Source organism: Notamacropus eugenii, chromosome 1 (genome assembly GCF_028372415.1).
Source record: "Notamacropus eugenii isolate mMacEug1 chromosome 1, mMacEug1.pri_v2, whole genome shotgun sequence".
Taxonomy (NCBI): Eukaryota; Metazoa; Chordata; class Mammalia; order Diprotodontia; family Macropodidae; genus Notamacropus; species Notamacropus eugenii.
Window position 1 is genome coordinate 7,906,161 of NC_092872.1, and position 20,160 is coordinate 7,926,320.

The 20,160-nt window shown below is 48.6% G+C and overlaps 1 protein-coding gene across 4 annotated transcripts in view; it reads left to right on the forward strand.

The window, feature by feature from the left end:
• Positions 1–20,160, forward strand: part of SLC26A6 (solute carrier family 26 member 6) — a 25,335-nt gene continuing 5,175 nt past the window's right edge. For 3 of the 4 annotated variants that reach the window (XR_011976706.1, XM_072651882.1, XM_072651904.1), the window contains exons 1-14: positions 1–103; positions 13,017–13,199; positions 13,517–13,656; positions 13,870–13,980; positions 14,342–14,505; positions 14,706–14,870; positions 14,949–15,101; positions 15,843–15,925; positions 16,160–16,307; positions 16,521–16,634; positions 17,012–17,089; positions 17,268–17,363; positions 17,630–17,736; positions 17,991–18,060. Coding sequence is in view for 3 of the 4 variants with exons in the window: in XM_072651882.1 (XP_072507983.1) it covers positions 81–103; positions 13,017–13,199; positions 13,517–13,656; positions 13,870–13,980; positions 14,342–14,505; positions 14,706–14,870; positions 14,949–15,101; positions 15,843–15,925; positions 16,160–16,307; positions 16,521–16,634; positions 17,012–17,089; positions 17,268–17,363; positions 17,630–17,736; positions 17,991–18,060 (1,635 nt within the window). In the remaining variant the exon portion in view is untranslated. Of the gene's footprint in view, positions 104–8,105; positions 11,082–13,016; positions 13,200–13,516; positions 13,657–13,869; positions 13,981–14,341; positions 14,506–14,705; positions 14,871–14,948; positions 15,102–15,842; positions 15,926–16,159; positions 16,308–16,520; positions 16,635–17,011; positions 17,090–17,267; positions 17,364–17,629; positions 17,737–17,990; positions 18,061–20,160 lie in introns of those variants that run through there. The other variant, XM_072651894.1, reaches the window with a different exon arrangement.

Sequence of the window (20,160 nt, forward strand, 5' to 3'; positions counted from 1 at the left end):
CGCCGTGGCAGGCGAGGAGCCCGAGTGAATCGGAGCCGGCGGAGGCCTCTCTGAACCTTGGACCCGGACCTCGCCCAGTCATGGGGCCGCCGGAGCCGCCCGGGTGAGTGGTGCCTGAGGAGCCGGTGCAGCCCTCTGGGTCCCGCTGCACTCATCTTTCTAGGTCCGACTTCCACGTGACTTGGCTTCTGACCCGCTAGCCCCTAAACTTGAACTTTGACCCCGAGCCGACCTCCCCTCCCCCCTGGACCCGCGACTTGATTCCTGCCTTCTCCCCAGTATTGATTAGCACACCTCTGACCCCAGCTGACCCCAGCCCTGCTATCTGGATTTTTGACTTCACATCCTCAACTCTGATAACCCAGACCCTGGCCTTTGACCCCTGCCCACTTTCTCGGATTCCCATCCTAACCTTCGATCCCAGCCCACTTGGGGGGCGGGGGAGGGGGGGAAGGGCGGTTTGCGGTGTCCCCATCTCCTGACCCTTGACCTTAAGCCTGACCTTTGACTGCCCGCTTGATTTTTTTTTTTCTCCAGGCTTTCCCAAACTCCTCCCCTGTGCCTTTCCTGTGGTTCCCTCCCCCCAAGTCTGTGGTCCTGATTTGGGGGTATCATGTGGGAGGCAGGCCCAATCCAGGCCTCGAGATGTTCAGGCTTGTGTGAATTGTCTGTGGGGGGGGAACCTTGTTGCAGGGTGGAGAGGGACGGAGACAAGAGAGCAGGGGCTGCTGTGCTTCTGGGACCCCGTGCTGATGGGGTCTCCTTGGGGAGACACAGGAGGGTGGGTCCCCTGGCCAGCCCCCCCTTCCTTGTTCCAGACCCAAGCATCTCCTGGTTCTGCCCTGGATTCCCTTTGCCCGCACCCCCCAGGATCACTTGCCTAACTTCCAGCCCTCAGCACAGTGCCCTGTGCTTGTGGTGAAACTTGAATATAAATGTGAATTTGAAGGGTTGTCCCAGGGAAGGGGAATTAGACTTGTTCTGCTTGGTCTTGGAGGACAGAATTAGGATCAGTGAAAGGAAGCTCCAGAGAAGCAGGTTTCTGTTACTTTAAGGGGCTATTCCAAAGTGGACTGGGCTGCCCCTTAGGTGGGAGGTTCCCTGTTACTTGAGATCCTCAGGCAAAGGCTCCATGGCCACCACTTGGCTATATGGTAGGTAGTAAGGGATTCCTGGTCAGGAAACAGGTTGGACTCAGTGATTCTGTGGTCTCTGGGCCCATCTTTGATGGACCTTTGGTCCATTATTGATCTGCCAGTGGACTCCAGAGTCTCTTCCCATTGGGAGTCTCAGCTGTTTCCTCACCAGCTGTATACCCCTATTAGCCACCAAATCATTTAAGCAGAGTCATCAGCATGTGGCCTGACACTGGGCTAGGCCTACCTAGTCTCTTCTCTCCCTGGGCTCCTATCTCCCGATGACAGAGCTCTTAGAGGATCAAGGAAGAATCAGTTAAGGATTGATGTTGAGCCATAGACTCTAGGGACCCAAGAAGCTCCGGAGAGGAGAAAGCCCCATGGGCTGGAGGAATGAAGTTCAGTTTTGGAATTTCCTGAGTATCTACTGTGTTCAAGGCACTGTGCTAGACACTGGAGATACATAGACAACAAAGTAAACAGTTTCTACCCACAAAGAGCTTGCATTTGGGGAGAAGGGATACAACATAGCCACAGAAGAGTAAATAAAAAGCGCTAAGAGCAGGGGGTTCAGGAAAGGCTTTTTTCACATAGGATGTGGCACCTGAACCTTGCAGAAAACTTGGGCTTGGGGGGGGGGGCAGTTCAGATGGGGTCCATTCCAGGTGTGGGGGTTGGCCTTCACAAAGGGATGAGAAAGAGAAGGAAATAGGGTGAAGGGGTGGCAAGGTCAAATGAACGTCTGTTTTCTTTTAAGGATTGGGGAAACTGGGTGAATTTGTACCTGGCAGGGAAGGAGCCAGTGGATAAGGAGAAATTTAAGTCTCAAGAGGAAATAGTTGGGAAAGGAAATGAGAAGTGAAATCATACCCAGAGTCTAGCCCAGTCCCAGACTTATGGGTACTTAAAAAATGCTTGTTGGTTGATTGATAAATTGTGAGGAGGAGCTCAGTGAAGATCCCAGGATCTTGAGATCTAGAACTGGGAGGAACTTTAGAGATCATGTAATCCAGTCTCATCATTTTAGAAATGAGGAGATTGAGGCCCAGAGAAGAGTTTAAGGTGGAGGGCAAGAAAGGGAACAAATATTAAGTGCCTGCTGTGTTCCAGATACTATGCCACTACACTTAGATCTCATTTGATCCTCACAACAACATGATAAGTGCTATTAGAGAAAACTGAGGCAGGCAGAAGTTAAATACTTTGACAAGTAGTGTCGGAGGGCAGATTCGAACTCAAGACTTCATAAAGCCCAGTGTTCTACCTACAAGGTCTCCTAGGAAGGAAGTTACCTAAGGCAAAATTCAAACCCCAGTCATTTGACTGTAGAGTCTGCACTAAGGACCACCTTTCTCAGAGATTAGAACTAAGGAGAGAGGGAGAATGAATGTGTGTGTGTGTGTGTGTGTGTGTGTGTGTGTGTGTGTGTGTGTGTGTGTTGGGGAGGTGATTGGTAGTTTATGTCCGAGATGTCAGACTCATGGCCCACCAAAACCCAGAGTGTTTAACAAAAGAAATAGAAATGTAATACAACATAGATAATGTCAATTCGTGGTTTTCTAAGTCAAAAATGAGGTTTCAGGGATCTGTTTTTATTTGAATTTGACACCACAGGAAGAAACTTGAGAGAAGAGTAGATTCAGAATCTTACCTTCTGTGGAAAATGTTAGGGTACATACACAGGGGCATGCTGTGAATGATGATTCAGCAAAAGAAACTGGGGTGTGGTGAGAGGGTAAGAGGAGGGCCAAGAGAGCAGTGTCACAAAAATCCAGACGTGAGAGAGTATCTAGGAGCAAAGGGTACTTATTAGTGTCAGATGCCAGAGGGTATGATTAAAAAAATCAATCAGGAAAGAATAAAAAGATTGCCGTCCAGCAGTGAAACTCTGTTTATGATTAGATAAGAAGTCTGTGGTAAGACTCAGTTTGCAAAGCTTAATGATTTTCTCTTATAGACTTCAGCCCCATGGGAGGAACAGATGGTGGGAGTAACTCAGGATTAAGGATTAGCCAGGCATGAATGGCAGAAATATGAGGCAAGGGTAGAGGCAGTGTCTTGTAGAAATGGCTAATTATGGGGTGAGGACTGAAGGGAAGAATGTTGGGTCATATCAGGAGTGGGGGACTGGGAGAACAGGGGAGAAGTGAGGGATTGGAGGTTCTAGTGAAAAGAAAGAACCAGTTTAAGAGGAGTGAGGCAATAGGAGAAGTAGAAGGACAGAAGGTTTTGATTAGAGAGGAGAATTTCAGAATTGAAAATTCATAGAAACTGAACCATTTTCATGGCACAGGTGAGATCTGAAGTGGGACCATTTCTCTTGGTGGCTGACTTAGAGTGGATGTCAGAGGAGCCAAGGAGGGAGAGGCCAGGGAGTTAGAAGGGTCTTCAAATTAGATACTGAAGTCTCTGAAGAGAGTGGCAGGAGAAAAGGAAGTCTGAACTAGGGGCCAAAGACCACTTGGGGATGATTGGAAATCGAACTGGAATTCAGTAGATGGCAGTGTCAGGGATGGGAGAGAGCGATCTGAATGGAATGAACTTCAAAAGACAACAGGATCCTGAGTAATGATAGCAGGGCAGGGGTGCGGTGTGGGGTCTGGGAGTGGTAGTAGTGAGGGCCCAGGGAGGGGGAGCAAGGAGCATGCCCACTTCTCTTCCTGGCTCAGAGTATTGAAGGACATGAGAAGAGTACTGACTGGTAATGGAGAAGATGGTGAGGGATAAGATGTCTTCAGGAGAAGACCAAATTGGAGCATCAGAGAAAGAGCTCTAGGGTAAAGGCAAGTTTTATAAAGGCTAGAGTTGGGTCACAGGAGCAGAGAATGGAAACTTGGGAATGGGTGAGAATGTGGCATAGTGAAAAAAGTGCTGGCCTTGGGTTCAAATCTCGAGACTCATACTGTCTGTAAAATGGGGGTAATCTTTCAGAGGGCTGTTGAGGTTCAAGTGAGATAAAGTGTGTAAATCACATTACATTTAAAGTGCTATATGAATGTCAGTTAAGTCATTTTTATTTTGAGGATGAGAGTTTAGGGGCAGGTAGCAGGTGCCAGGTCTAGAGTCGGAAAACCTGAGTTCAAATCCAGCCTCGGACACCTACTAACTGTGTGACTCTGGACAAGTCACTTAACCCTTTTTGCCTCTGTTTCCTCATCTGTAAAATGAATTGGAGAAGGAAATGGCAGACCACTCCAGTGTCTCTGCTAAGAAACCCCAAATGGGGTCATGAAAAATTGGACATGAGTGAAAAAACAAGTAAATAATTTATATTTCTAAAGGTGACCACCTTCACAAACATCTTCTTCAAAATGATGAGATGATGTGGGTAGCGTGTCGTTATCCCTGTTTTACTTATGGGAAAATTGAGGCTTCAGGAGGGGAAAGGACTTGTTCAAAGTCACACAACTGATAATTGTTCGTTATTAATGTTAAAAGATGGGCCTGGCTCTTAGGCCTTCAAGTACATCTCCCACCATCTATCCCATCCCCTTTGCCAATATCTTAGTGTTGTAAGCTTGTTGTAAGGAAAGTGATTTGGAAGTTGTGAAGGGCTGTAGGAAGGAAAGGTGCTATTGTCATCATTAGCTCCTCCTTGCTGGTACTCTCTCCTAATCATTAGCTCCTACCTGGTCTCTCCATCTTCTTTCCCTCTTCAGTCCATCCTCTACAAACTCCTGGAGGCATCGTCCTCATCATTCACTGGTCTGAACTCATTACTCCTCTGGTCAGAAAATTTCAGTGATTCCCTGTTTCCTGTAGGATAAAATTCAAATTCTTTGGTCTGGCTCAAGGTTCCACCAGAGTCAACCTACCTTTCTAGCCTTATTTCACAGTATTTCTGCCATATACTTTACCCTCAGACCAGTTGGACTTCTCTGTTACACTAATATGTCCTAGACTTCCCAGGCTCTGTCTTTGTTCATGCCATTCCCTATACCTGGAGTGCCCTCTGCCTTCCTCCCCCCACCAATCTCCTGTTGAACTTTTGCACATCCTTTAAAGTCTAGTTTTGACAGCATTTCTTCCATGAAATCTACCTTCCAAAATTACCAGTGGTGTCTTGATTACCTAATCTAATGGCCTTTTCTAGAGTTTCAGTCTTTTTGAGTTCTCTGCAGCATTTGATGATGTTAGCCATCTTCTCCTCCTGGATTTTTGTGGCCCTGCTTTCTTGGGGCTCTCTTCCTGTCTTTGCCAATCCCCTTTGCTGGTTTTTCATCCATGTCATGCTCCCTAATTGTGGGTATGCTCCAATACCCTTCCTCTCTCACTTAGGGAGCAGATCTGCTCCTGTGGCTTTAATCATTATCTATATGCAGATAACTCCTGGAACCCAAATATCTCTCCCAAGCTCTAATCTCTGTTCCCCAACTGTCTGTGTGACACCTCAAGCTGGATGTGCTATAAGCATCTCATACTCAACATGTCCCAAAGCTTTCTCCAACACTCGTAGCTCTTCTCATTTTCAACAGAAGACCCTACGATCCTTTCCGTTGCCCTGATTTGCAACCTTGATGTCATCCTGAGCTCTTCACCCTCACCCCAGACATCAAATCGTTGCTAAATATTATTGTTTCTGTGTCCAAATAACCTATATCTGTCTGTCTGTCTTCCTAGCTAGCTTCGCCTTCACAGAAATCTCTGAGCTGGAAGCTTTCTATTCCAAAGCTGTGCTTGAAGAGGAAGCTTTCCAGTGTTGGAGAATTCCTAGTCATTTCACTTTTGTCTGCGTCTGCCTTTGAGGAGCCTTTGCCCAAGCTGAAGTCTGCGTCTGTGCCCTTGGATGCACTGTACCTGTTGCTGCCCTTTGGGCAAGCAGAACAGAACAAGTGTCACCCATTTTTTCACACAGCTGGTTTTCATATTCTTGAAAACATGTCAAGTCAGTTACCAAATATTATTTCTCTCTCCAAATAATCTTACATGTCTCCTCTCTACTCACATGGCCACAATCCTAGTTCAGGCCCTCATCACCTCCCTCCTGGACTACTGGAATAATTTGTTAATTGGTCTCCTTGCTTCAGGCCTTTTCCCATTCCACTCTATCCTTTTCATAGCTGGCAAAATGATTTCTCTACAGTATTGCTCTGACCATGTCACACACCCCTCCCCCAGTAAACTCCAGGGGCTCCCTATTGCTGCTATGATCAAGTACAAGCTTCTGTCTTTGGCGTTTAGAGCTCTTCCTAACCTAGCTTTTCCACCTTTTTACATGTTGCTTTCCTCTATGCACTCTGCAATTCATCTAGGCTGTCCTTGCTGTCTCACACACAGAGGCTTCTCTATCTCCCATCTCCTGTTTTGTATTTATCAGAGGCTTCTACAGAACTTCTGTTCCCTCTCTTGCTGCTTCCCAGACCAGTGCCTGGAATGCACTCCCTCCTCCTCTCTGACTCTCGGATTTCCTGGTTTCTTTCAAGATTTAGCATAAGGGCCACCCTCTGTATGAAGCCTTTGCTGGTCCTCCTAGCTGCCCTTGCCTTCTCCCCCAAGATCACCTTATTTCTGTTACATCTACATGCCAGAAATTTGCATGTGGTCTCCTATGTAAGAATGGAGGACAGGGGCTGTTACTCTTTTGTCATCCCCTTCCCCTTGGTACTCCTAAGTTGGCTTTCTTTGATGCTGCTGTCTCCTGATTACCCCCTTTTCTATTGGACCTTTCCTTTGTCGACTCCTGCCTCCCAAATGTCCCATCAGACTAGTCCTGAGCCCCTGCTTTGTGTGCTCTGTACCTTGATGATCTCATCAACTTCCATGGGTTCAAGTTGTGAAGTCTATGCTGATGACTCCTATTTCTATGTATCCAGCTATTGGTTACCTGCCTGCAGCCCAGTCATTTATTAAGAGCTTACTATGTGAAATGCATCATGTGAAGTACTGGAGATACAAAGAGAGGCAAAAGACAATCCTGTCCTCATGAAGCGAGGGAGCAGCAGGCAGACAAATATGGACAAACAAGCCTATGCAAGATAAATAAGAAATAATTCACAGAGGGAGGGCATTAGGATTAAGAGAGATTGGAAAGGCTTCCAAGAAGTCTCTTTAGAATCTCATCTAGAAGATGGGATTTTAACTGGGACTTGAAGGAAGCCAGAGAAGTCAGGAGGCAGAGAAGAGGAGGGACATGGGGGACAGCAGGAGAAATTGTTCAGAACTGAGAGATGAAATATCTAGGTTGTGGAACAGCAGGAAGGATGTTGAATGTCCCTGGATTGAAGAGTCAGGGCTCAGGTGTAAGAAGACTGGAAAGGTAGGCTGGGGCTAGTTCTGAACTCTAGATTGTTCAGTCTTCTTTCAGTTATGTTCAACTCTCCATGACTCCATTTGGGATTTTCTTGGCAAAGATGCTGGAGTAGTTTGCCATTTCCTTCTCTGGGTCATATTGCAGATGAGGAAGCCGAGGCAAAGAAGGTTAAGTGACTTTCCCAGGGTCACACTGCTAGTAAGTGTCTGAGGCCAGGTTTGAACTCATGAAGATGAGTTTTCTTGACTTCCTCATTGTCCGCTGTGCCGTGAACTCCAGAACTTCAGCTTTACATCATCAGTTTCAAAACGTTTCCCTCTTCATGTGCCTCCAGCCTCTTCAACTCAACCCACACCTGAGCTCATCATCTTTCTCCACCAAACCCAGCCTTCCTCCCAAACATTCTTAATTCCCTTGAGACACTACCTAAATTAGAGACTTCGGTCATTGTTGATTCTCCTGTTTCTTTGTCTTCTTCCCCATCCATGTATCCTCCACCATCCCATTCTATACACTCATCACCACCGTACCGGTTTGGGCCCTTATTCACTTCTTATCTGGACTATAGTAATAACTTCCTAACGGGGCTCCCTGCCTCCTCTTTCTAATCCTTCACATATTTGATAAAATAAATTTTTTTTACTTGTGTTTCATTTTATTTTGACTCAGTCGTCTGAAATCAACTCATAGCAAATCATCTAATAGTAAAATATTAATTAAGCACCACTATGTGAAAGGCAAACCCAGCATTTCCAAAATAATCTTCCTAATGCTGTGTTTGAAGTCTTTAGGATAAAATTCAGAGTCCTTATTTTAGATTTCCAAGCAATGTCTTGGCCCGCTCCTTGTTGTCTTTGTTCAGACACTGATAACCTGGACTCTGCCTTGATTCTGACAGGTAAGACTTGGCCCTGTCTTCTTTCACACACTTACCTTCCTCTCCCCAAGCTTCCAGGTTCGATTTATATGTTAGAATTTAAATTCCTCAGGGCAGGGACTGTCTTGCCTCCCTGCATTTGTATCTCTAGGACTTAGCAGGAAGTAAGCATTTAATGATGCTCTACCTGCCATCCCCCACCCAGTCCACATCTGTCTGTCTGCCTACCTAGCTAACTGAGCTTTTGCAAGAATCTTCAAGGTGTGCAAACTTTCTGTTCCAAATCTTTGCTTGAACAGGAAGCTTTCCAGGGGTGATAGTCATTTCACTTTTGTATAAGGCTGCCTTTGAGGAGGCTTTGCCTAAGCTGAAGTCTGCCTCTCTGCCACTTGGACACACAGTGCCTCCTTCTGCCCTCTGGGCAGGCAGAAAAGAAGAACCAGTATCATCTATTTTCCACACACTGGTTTTCAAATCCTTGTAAACAGCTATAGAGGCTCAGGTGCAGTTGTAGAGGAAATGGATCAGACTTGTGTACTGTTGAGTTTGGGAGAAGTAGCTTTTCTCCAGAAAACAAAGTAATCTTAGAGCAGGGAAACAGCCACAGGATTATATGGAGACAGACAGAAAGGTGAGCCCACTGATTCTATCTTGAAGAAAGCCCCCACTGTCTGAAAAGATCTCTTGCCCCACCGGGATACTCTGATGCGATTAACTACAGAGAAAACATCCCGATTAGAATAACTCCTGAGACCCCAGAGTTAACATATTCTTCCCCATATCATCTTGTCCCAGTTGTTCAGCCTCTCAAATAAGTTAAGTAAGAGAGGTTAGCCACTTGGTAGGCTGATGTGGACTTTTTCTTTTGCCATGAAATGTCAACCCAGAGCTGTATAACACAATACATAGGTGCCCACCTCCCTTTTTTCTAGACTTGAGAAAGTAAGTGTTGGAGAAAAATGTTGGCAATGCAGATTGAACCTAAAAGTGCGTTCTCTACATTCAGAGAACCTCTGTGTGATGGTTGCAGCCCTGCAGTCGCCAGCCCCCCAATCATTTACTCTTCACTGTGTCCTAACCGTTATATTCTGTCTCCTGTGGTACTCATGTCTGGGATGCTCTTTCTCCTCACCCTCACCTTTAGGCTGATGAAACATATTTCCCTTCCAGAGTAGAATGTGCTTCCCTTGGGGACAGGGTCTCTTACATTCCCCACAGCACTGCATGCAGGATGTTAATATGCAGCTTATACATTTTGGTTGAATTGAATTGAAATTCTAGTGGGCCAGACTTTGGCCATGGAAGCTAGGGGTGATTGAAGGAAGTGGGATGTCAGAAGAGACTGAGAGTGAGGAAGGCTGGAGAGGTCAGTGACGTGGAGGGTGAAGACCAAAGGGAGAGATCCATCCATCTATCCTCCCCTCTCTAGTTTTCCTCTGTTCTCCTCTCTTTAATTGAAGGTGGGGGTGGAGATAGGGTGGGGCCCCCAAAGATTCATTGTTAGGCTACTAGAGTAGCAGTGGGAGGTACTGAAGGGTAGAACCCAGGCTACTTTTCACCTTCTATCCCCCCCAGCTGGCCTTGGTCTGTGAGAGGGCTATGGGCCCTTAAACACGTAATGTGAGTCACTGATGTTTTCCTCTTCCCCCGATTCTTGTATTCTCTGGGGAACCTTAATCCCAAATGGCTAATTATAAGCCAGGGAGTGATAATGACAGTGCCTGATAAAGTTCTTGATAGTTGAGACCTGGCAGGTTTCTGGGTATCTCTGATAGGAAGCTGTGGGTCAGGCCCTTCCCAACCCTTAACCTTCAGGAAATCTCCGCCTCTAGAGAAACCTTGCTCCCCACATTCCCCTCTCCCCCAAGTTTTTCTTGTATAGGAAGAGTATTCTTCCCTTTCTCCTTGTCCCAATTCCTCCCAGTCTGAGCAGCAGGGACGACCAAGTGGTTTGGGGGCTCCAGGTGTTGCTGTGGCTGCCTCTCCCTTCTTCCTTGGTGCAGCTTTGGTAAACTTCCTGGCAGGGGACACAGCTCCCCTTCCCCTCATCATGGGGTGATGAATGGAGCAGGGGAAATGAGCATTCAGACTCTCCTTGGCACCTGTGTGTTCTTGGATCCCTGAGGGTATGACTGGTGACTAGGGGTACCCAGGATATTCTAGGTTTAGAGAGTGCTGCCTGTAGGGGTGGGAGCCTAGTTTGCATAGAAAGCATGTGATGGAAATAGTATGAAGTAAAGATGGAGAAGTTACTTGGTACCTTTGTGAAGTCTTGACTGCTTGCCTGCGGAGTGTGGGTTTTATCGTGTAGGTAGAAGGGAACCACTGAAGGTAACCAAAGATGCAAGTGATGAGGTCAGGAAGGTGACTTCAGCAGGCTGTCCAGAATGGATTGGAAGGGAGACACTAGAGTTGGGCAGCCCAGCTAGGAGGTAAATGCAGTAGTTCAGGCACAGTGATGAAATAATGGGAATAATCCCTTCCTGGAGAGGAATTTGCTCCATTTGGTTCCAAGGATTCCTCAACATGGGGGAGGAGTGGGAGAGGGAGGGATCTAGGTCTCTCTCTTTGCTCACCTCTTCCACCTGAGTTGGGGCATGGTCAAGGAGCTTGGGGCCCTTTAAGAATGAGAATGACTCACGTAGCAGGGGTTGGGACGAGGGATTCAAAGATCTCTCTCCCGGGCCCTTGGGCCCTTCCTCTCAGCTGCCGAGAGGAGTGATCACAGAGCCTTTGGAGTGTCTGCATGCACCTAATACTCAGGAGCCTATGCTCAGCCTCTGTGCCAGGGTCATCTAGCAGGACCTCCCCTTCTCAGGTGAGATGAGCCTGTGCTCGACCTTGCTGTCATCTATCTTGGGCTCCAGTTCACACGGGGATGTGGCATCCCTGCTCCTCCCCCATGGCGCTTAGCCTCCTTAGAGCTCAGACTTAGATCAGGGTAAGAAGGAGATGGTGCTCTTGGGGTTCTCTTGCCCACCTATCCAGGGTATGGGCAGGGAAAGCCTCCTGCATGGCAGACCGCTCCTGGCAGCTACATCAGTTCTTCCTCTCTGGGTCCTTGCCTTCTTTAAAGGACTGGGCACAGAAAAGGTTGCTGGGTTCCTGTGGCCCCTGTCCTCTAGCTGACACACTTGGATTAGAGAGATGGGGCATTGCCCCTGTATGGTTAGTGTCCAAGGGGAGTGGAGATCTTTTCAGAAGACTTGGGACACAGCTGAAGACTGGGCACAAGGTTAGGTATGCAGGCTTACAGTTGTACCTGGGAGCAGAGGGGAAAGGTTGAGGGATATGGCTGAGGAGAGGGCACAGTTGGTATTTGAGGTGTGGGCTAGGAATTGAGAGGTGGGACTGTGGAGCAGAAGATTATGGAGCACAACTGATAAAAAGTAGTTGAGGCACGAGGGACTCGGCCAAGCCTGGAGAAAATGGGAAAGAAGGGGTATGGCCAGCAGTGGGTCAGGGATTCAGAGAAGCAGCTCATCCTACTGTCTGTCGAGGACTTTGTTCAAAAGGAAGCCCCATCCTAGCCAAAGTCCGTGTCTGAACTGGGCCAAGAAGACCGGCGTGGGGGTGGGCGTGGGCAGGTGGCTGGGAGGGAAATCTGGAGTTTACACCCCTGGGATCAGCTGGGGTTCTCCCTGACAGGGCCTGGGAGGAAGGGCCTGAGTTAAAGGCAGTGATTGTGTTTCCAGGGCTCTGCAGGAGAGGCAGAGTGGAGGGGTGGTGAGGGTGGATTGGGAAGGGCTTGATTACTCTGCTGACTCAGCACTCTTCCCCCTGTCCCAGGGGGAGGGGTGGGGGACAGGGGACTGTAATCTTATGGTAGAATGTAGCACTTCAAGGGGTCATAGAGCACTGTATCCTCACCAGTACCTTTCAAGGTAAATGTGATTATTATCCTTTTATTTTTTTTTTTACAGATGAGGGAACTGAGGCAACAGAAGTTAAATGACTTGCCCAGGGTCACAGCAGGCCCTCTGTGTCCTGCACCCCCAGCTGCTCAGACCCTTAGTCTTGGATGCAGGAGACTAAGATTCTAGTCCTAGCTTTTTTCTTGTTAGGTCTGTAATCCTGGCAAAGTCACTTACCTTCCGGAGCCTCAGTTTCCTCATCTTTAAAATGGGAATGTAATCCTTAATCTGTCTCCCTCAAGGGGAATTCAGTTCAATTTAATAAGCATTGATCAGCTGCTTCCTCTGTGAAGGACACCATACTGTGGTCTCTTTGTACAGAGACAAAAACTAAGCATTACCTAACTTTATGGGGATTAAGGACTTTGTCAACTTTAAAGTGAATTATTTTAAGATAATTTTATTATTTTTTGTTTTTATATCCTCTTTTACATTTTCCATCATATGCTTGACCCCTCCTTTCCCCTCCCCTCCTAGTGAGAGTCTTCCCTTATAAGAAAGAATAAAACAGACAAATAGCCAAGCCAGCACATCCAAGGAGTGGGATGTCCCCTAGAGTGTTCAGTCCCTCTTTCTGCAAAGAAGGGTAGAGACGTGTGGGCGGGAGGGGAGAGGGGAGGGGAGGAGAGATGCCTTCTTGTCATTCATCCCTGGGGGCCAAGCTTGGTCATTAAAAGGTCCTGGTGATTGTTCCTTTACGTTGTGTGTATTTCTTTCCTAGTTCTGCTCATGTGACTTTGCATCAGTTCACATAAGCCTTCTCATGCTTCCCTGTATTCATCATTTTTCATCCTTGCTTTAAGAAATGATAAATATTATTTTTACTATGTTGACCCCAGGCCTAGGGACACACAGGCCTTATTGGCTTCTCAGGACCTGTCAATGGAGAAGCCAGAGATGGTGCCGGGTCCCCTACAATGTGACTATCGTGTGGACAGACAGGTACTGAATGAGCAGGAGCTGGAGGAGACAGGGCAGAGGAGCCAAAGCCCAAAGCCTTGGAGATGGCGTGCTCTACCCAGGTTGGAAAGGGAGGTGGAGCTCAGGGGAGGGCGTACCATGTGTTCATCCTGCTTCCCTAGCCAGGTGTCTGCCTCCTACCCAGGGGAGACTGAGTCTACTGTATACCTGCTGATTGTCTTTCATCTGTCTTTTATCCTTACCATTCATCCACTTATCTCTCCAACCATTCCCTTAATTTTCCATCTGACCAAAGATCTCTGCCTTCAAATGTTCATTTTTCTGTCTGTGCTATCTAGGGGAAACCCGGAGCAGGCAGTGAAGGAATGGGGAGAGGCAGTGACTCCATCTTCACCCAGAACGCCTTTCTTCTTGACAGGTGTTCAAGAGCCATAGCCTGGGCTACCCTGTGCCGCTTTCTGCCCATCCTGAGCTGGCTGCCCAAGTACCCAGTCCGCGAGTTTCTCCTGGGAGACCTACTGTCTGGCCTCAGCGTGGGCATTGTACAGCTGCCACAGGGCAAGTTGCGGTGGGCAGATGGTTTGGCAGCTTTAGTCCCATTGGGTTGTGAGCCTCATAGGGCTCTGGGGGTAGAAGAAAGCATTGAGAGTATGAAGGGATCATACCCCAGAGATGCAAATGGGGGTGCAGAGAGGGGGCTGGCAGTGTGTTGGGGACTTGAGTGTAGGTGGATGGAGATGGGGCTGACAATGATGTTCTCTCCTTCCCCAGGATTAGCCTATGCCCTCCTAGCTGGGCTGCCCCCTGTCTTTGGCCTCTATAGCTCTTTCTACCCCGTCTTTGTCTACTTTTTGTTTGGTACCTCGCGGCACATTTCTGTGGGTAAGTGGGGTCCCCAAATCCTGAATGGACCATCCCTCTCCTTCTGGTCAGTAATGAGTTCTTCCTACTCGATGGCCCTGAGAGGGTACATTGTGGGGAAGACTATGGGAGCAGACCTTAGGCTGTGCCTTTGGGGTCTGTAGTGGGAGATGAGGCTCACACATGAGATGAAGAATGAGGAGAGAGGTGATTATGAGTACTTCTCTTAGATGCCCACCATGCTTTAGCTCTCTCTTTTACCCTGTGTCCCTCTGTTGACATCTCTGACTGTGGGTTTCCAGAGCCCTACCTCCCTTGTCAGCCTCAAGCGTAGCCAGCGGCATTCCTGTGATGAGAGTCCATTGTGGTCTCTGGTCTGCAGGGACCTTTGCGGTTATGTCGGTTATGGTGGGCAGTGTGACTGAGTCCCTGGTTCCTAATGATGCTTTCCTGGTTCCTGGAAATGATACAGTAAATGTGACAGCTAGAGATGCTGACCGCGTGAAAGTGGCCTCAGCCCTGAGCCTTCTAGTTGGTGTTTTCCAGGTGAAGTGGGATGGGGCTCCTTTGGTCTTCTTGACTTCATTGCCTTCCTTTTCATCTGTCCATTCCTCCCCAAGATTTTCTGTTTGTCTGTCAAGGTCTTGATCATTGGTTATGGATCTCTGACTCTCTAACTGTTGGTCCATCTGTTTGTCTCCCTAATCACCCCTTCATCCCTTGCTCCTTTGTCTTTCTGTACCTAGGTAGGACTGGGCATCTTACAAGTTGGCTTCGTGGTGACCTACCTGTCAGAACCGCTGGTTCGGGGTTATACCACAGCGGCCTCTATCCAGGTGCTTGTGTCCCAGCTCAAGCATGTGTTTGGCCTCAACACTCAAGAATACTCAGGGCCCCTGTCCCAGATCTATGTGAGTCACTGGGAGGAAGCAGGAGGGAAGGCCCTGGGTTGTGGGGGCCCCTTCATGCCCCCATTGCATCCCCCACAGATAGTGTTGGATATCATCTGGAAGTTACCGAAAAGCAACGTGGGCACTGTGGTCACTGCTTTGATAGCTTCGATCCTGCTTATAGCCATGAAGATAATAAACCAAAAACTGAGCCGGAGGCTGCCCATGCCTATACCGAGTGAACTCCTCATGGTACAAGGGGCACAGGGAGGAGGCACTACTTTTACCCATCCTGACAGAGATCCTTAGGGAATGGGGGGCACTAGGGGTGTGGATAAGGAAGAGCAGGACATAGAGGCCTGGCCCCTGGACTTCAAATCACATGGTCTGGGTTCAAGTGCTGGCTTCTCTTTACTGCCAAGTCGCTTTCCCTCCCTCAGCCTTGTTTTCCTCATCTGTAAAATGGGAACAATGCAGTGCCTCCCTTTGGGGATTATGATGAGATAGTTACCTTGTAAACCTTTAAGTCCAATAGAAATGGGAACGGTTCTGAGCATTTCTTCTCTCCCTAGACATGGTTTGGGGTGCAGGGGGTGAGGTCATGAGAGGGATGAAGGTTCATCTGGAGGACATAGAACAAGGCTGTTGACCTGGTGGTGACTTGGACTCTGGCCAGAGGGGAAGAGCTTTTTTCTGACCCTTGGAGATTCAGAACCTCCTACAAAAGGAGGAGGGAGGACTCCTGAGACGTGATGTGATAGAGGCAGTGTGGAACAGTAGAAAAAATGCTCACTCTGGACTCAGGATCTGGGTTCAAATACCACCTCTGAGTCTGAACTACTTAGGGGACCTTGGGCCAGTCACTTAGTTGAGGAAGCTTCACTGGACCTCAGTTTCCTCAGCTGTAAATGAGAGGATTGGACTGGATGACCTATAAGGTTCCCTCCAACTCTAGATCTATGATGTTGCTTTCTGCCTCTTCCTCCCTCCCAGCTCATTGGAGCCACAGCGATCTCTTATGGAGTCGGCCTGAAGGACAAGTTTGGGGTGGGCATCGTGGGTGACATCCCTGCAGGGTGAGGGACCAGCAGGGGCCCTGGGTGGATTTTCCCATAGCCCCGAGCCTGCCCTGCCTGTTCTTTTCTCCGTGGTGCTATAGCCCAAAGCTGGGTATGGGGATGGAGTAGGCAAACATCCTGTCCTTGGCTCTGCCTCCCTCAGAGTTTGTTAGTCTGGGTTTGGTTTGTGGGTTCGTGGTTTGGGGCAGAAAAGGACTGAGAATGGAAGGTCCTGTGCCTCCCTCCCCCAAGACTGGAGCCTCCTCGGCTGCCTGACCACCACCTCTTTGACAAGATCGTGGGAAATGCATTTGCCATCGCTGTGGTTGGCTTTGCCATTGCCATCTCCCTTGGCAAGATCTTTGGAATGAAGCATGGTTATGAGGTGGATAATAACCAGGTGTGTCATGTTCAGGGGGTTTTGATGGGCTCAGGGGAACTGGGAGCCTGTCCAGTGTGGCGGAGCCTGCTTTGTGTGACGCGAGGAACATACTGAGGAGACCTAGAAAGTGGGAGGTGACCTTGGACGGAAGGGCCTGATTGCTGGGAGGAGTGATCTCAGTGGGAATTGCTGTTGAATCTAATAACCTTCCCTCCCCTCCAATCTCCCTAGGAACTGATTGCTCTTGGCCTCAGTAACTTCGTTGGCAGCTTTTTTCAGTGTTTTCCTATAAGCTGCTCCATGTCCCGGAGCTTGGTGCAAGAAGGTTCTGGGGGGAACACACAGGTAATAGGGGAACATGTTGGGAGACATGGGTGGTACAGGTGGGAGAAACATGGAGGGCATAGGAAGGATATTGTGGGGAGGAACTTGGAAGAGACAGGTGGAGCATGGCTAATGGGGAATTTGCTTTGCTTTGTCAGAAGGATTTTGTTTTTGTTTTGGGAGAGGGCTGGGGATTGGAGGGAGAGAAAAGAAATGAATGTTAATTAAAAAAAATGAAATTTGAAAAAAAAAGCCAAGTTGCAGTGGAGGGAGAACATACAGATCTGAGAAGGACATGGGGTGCCAAGCAAGGTGGGGGGGAGTGGTTTAGCCAGGTGAGGAAGTCATGAGAGGAGGATGTGAGGTGTCCCATCTCCACTTTTCTCATCCTTGCTCAGATTGCCGGGGCTGTCTCCTCCCTCCTCATCCTGATTGTCATTGTCAAGTTGGGGGAACTTTTTTATGACCTTCCCAAAGTAAGTCTTATGTCTTGGCCCCCTCTCCAGCATGGGGACTTGGGAATTGGATGCAGGGTTGGGGGAATCAGCTTGGGGGTTTCTGAGGGCTGATTAGGGCTGAGGCAAGGGCTAGTGCGGCTGCCTGAATGGCTTGGGCTGACCCTACATCCTCTTCTCCTTCCCACTCTCCACCCAGGCCATCCTGGCTTCTATCATCATCGTCAACCTTAAGGGCATGTTCCTCCAGTTTTCTGACATCTGCTATCTGTGGAAGGCAAACCGGGTGGACCTGGTGAGGGGATGGGGAAGGAGGGAGAGGGTGTGGAAAGGAGGGGGAGAGTGTGGGAAGGAGAAGGAATGAGGGCAAGCTGGGAAATAGGAGGGTAAGGATGGGAGAAAAGGAAAGGGGAAGTAGGAAAGTTGGGTGTAAGAGTTGGAAGTGGGGGGGCATAGAGGGGAAGGAAGGGAAATGAGATGGTGAGGCAGTTGGAGGCAAGGCATGGACAGAGGAGGGAGGGGGGAAGACGCTTCCTGACCTCCTGACTTCTTTCCCCACAGATGATCTGGTTGGTGACCTTTGTGGCCACTGTCCTGTTGAACCTGGACATTGGTCTGGCAGTTGCTGTAGCCTTTTCCCTGCTCTCTGTCATCTTCCGTACTCAGCTGTGAGTGTGTATGTGAGTGGGGGGGGGGGCAGTCCTTGTTCTGTCCTACTTACTACACATCCCCCTCCTCAAGAGAATCCAGTGCTAAGGGTGTCCTAGTTGTGTGTGGTGTGTGTGGCAGGGGCGGGGTGGGGGTGGGAGGGTGGGGGGAGCGGCCAGAGCGGCGGTGGAATGAGGAGTTCCTGCAGAATCTGATACCTGTACCTTTCTTGGTATCTCCTTATTTCTGTGTCTCTCTGTTATCTCCCCCACAGACCCAGTTACTCTATCCTTGGACAGGTGCCAGATACAGACATTTACAGAGATGTTACCCAGTACAAGGAGGTAATCTGGGAAGGGCCATGGGGATGGGCCCAGGGGTGGCAGACACCCAGGATTTTCTGGGCTCCTGTGGGGAGCAGTTTGTCCTTCTTAAAAAGTGGCAGGAGTCTAGGAGAGAGAGCTTTCCCTGATAAATGTGGTGAGTGACAGTGTAGTGCAGTGGAGGAGAGGGCAGGACTAGTCAGGAGACAGACGTCAAGCTTGGCCCTGCCACTTGCTTCCTGGGTTGCTTTGGCTAAGGTCTTTCCCATCTCTTGAGTTTCCTTTTCTGCAAATGGGGATAATCACACTTACACCTCTGGGCCTCATGGGATTTTTTTTGAGGAAGCTACTTTGCAAACCTAAATTGCTGGAGAAATGAAAAGCGCTATTGTCATGACGATAACTAGTGGATATAAACATTGGGGGTGGAGGCGCTGTCAAGGAGGACAGTGCAGGTGGGGCAGTGACCACATTAACACGAGAAATAATAGTTCCCAGTAATAGCACTTTAAAGTTTCTGTGAGAGGGGGAGGGTGGGCATTTGTACCCAATGAGAAAACAGACCCAGAGAAATTTGGATGTTCTCATGGTCCCTCATATGAACCACTGAATTGGCCCCAAAGATGGGGACTGGAGAGAGAAAATCTAGAATAGACTAATCTGGCACAGAGTGCCAGGAGGGTCTGCTGGGATAGAGGACTGGCTTCCTGGGCTGAGAAAGAGAGGGAGCACTTTCTACCAGAATTCTGAGCAGGAGGTTCTGGGGGCCTGTGATGGCAAGGAGAGAGACCAATGAGAACAGAAGGTGGAAAAAGGGAAGGGAATAGAGAGGAGAGGAGAGATTCGGAGCTCGCTGTCTGTGGAGGAGACCACTTTTCCTTTGTACCTTCAGATGGAGGCACTGGGGGAAGTGGCACGCTGGGTCTTTTAGGAGCCAGACTTGAACTTTGGGGTGGGCACACCTGATATCTGGCTTTCCTAGAACCCTGTTTGGGGAATCACATATTTGTGTTGGGGATGGTTTTCCTTCAGTTTACCTTCTGACCTCTGCCTCTCTTCTCTAGTTTCCTTCCCCTGTCCATCCATCACCCATCTGCCCATTTACCAACACTCTTGCTCATCCGTGCCTCCACCCACCTACCAATCTTTTCTTCAACCTTGGGCTCAGGCCTACAGTGCCTGCCCAGCTGCACATCCAGCAAGCATTTATTGGCACCAATTTTGTGTCCAGTCTTGAGGAAGCTGGTAGCCTAGGGGATCGAGCACTGAGCATGCAGTCAGGAAGACCTGAGTTCAAATCTGACCTTAGACATTTCCTTCCTGTGTGACCCTGGGCAAGTCACTTAACCAATGTTTGCCTCAGTTTCCTCATCTGTAAAATGGGAATAATAATACCTCCCAGGGTTGTTGGGAGGATTAGATGAGATAATTATAAAGTCTTTAGCCTAGTGCCCAGCACACAGTAAGTGCTGTAGAAATGCTAGCTCTGATGATGATGATGTAGGAGAGGCAGAGCTGTGAGAAGTAGGCCTTATCCTCGAGGACCTCCTGGTTTGTGCAGGCTGGGCTGGGGCACTGTGGCTTAGGCTTCAGATTCTAAAGACACGCAGAAGGGGAGAGTCATGGGACCTCCAAGGACCAGGGAGGCTTTCACTGAGGAGGTGTACCTCAGTTTCATCAGGAGGAAGAAGGGAAAGAATGAATTCTAGCTGAGGGTGGGTAGATAATGGGGAGAATGATCTGACCAAAGCAGAGGAGATATGTGCAGGCGGTGGGAGATAAGGCTGCAAGGGTTGCTGGGAACCAGGCTCTGAAGGGCCTTGAAGGCCAGTTTTCACTTAGTATTTTGTCCTATAAGTAATAGTGAGCCGCTGAAGGTTTTTGAGCGGGAGAATGGTATGATCAGAGTTGTTCTGACAATCTGGAAACTAAGGAAGGATAGCTTAGAAAATGGAGAGCCTGGAGGGGGTTGGACCAGTTTAAAGGCTATTAAAGTAGGCCAGGCAAAAAGAACTATGGTAGGAGGAGAGAAGGGGATGGATTTAGGGGACACTGGGAAAGTAAAACTGAAAAGGTCTGACAGCTGATTGGATGTGAAGAAGAAGGAAGAGAAGAAGATAA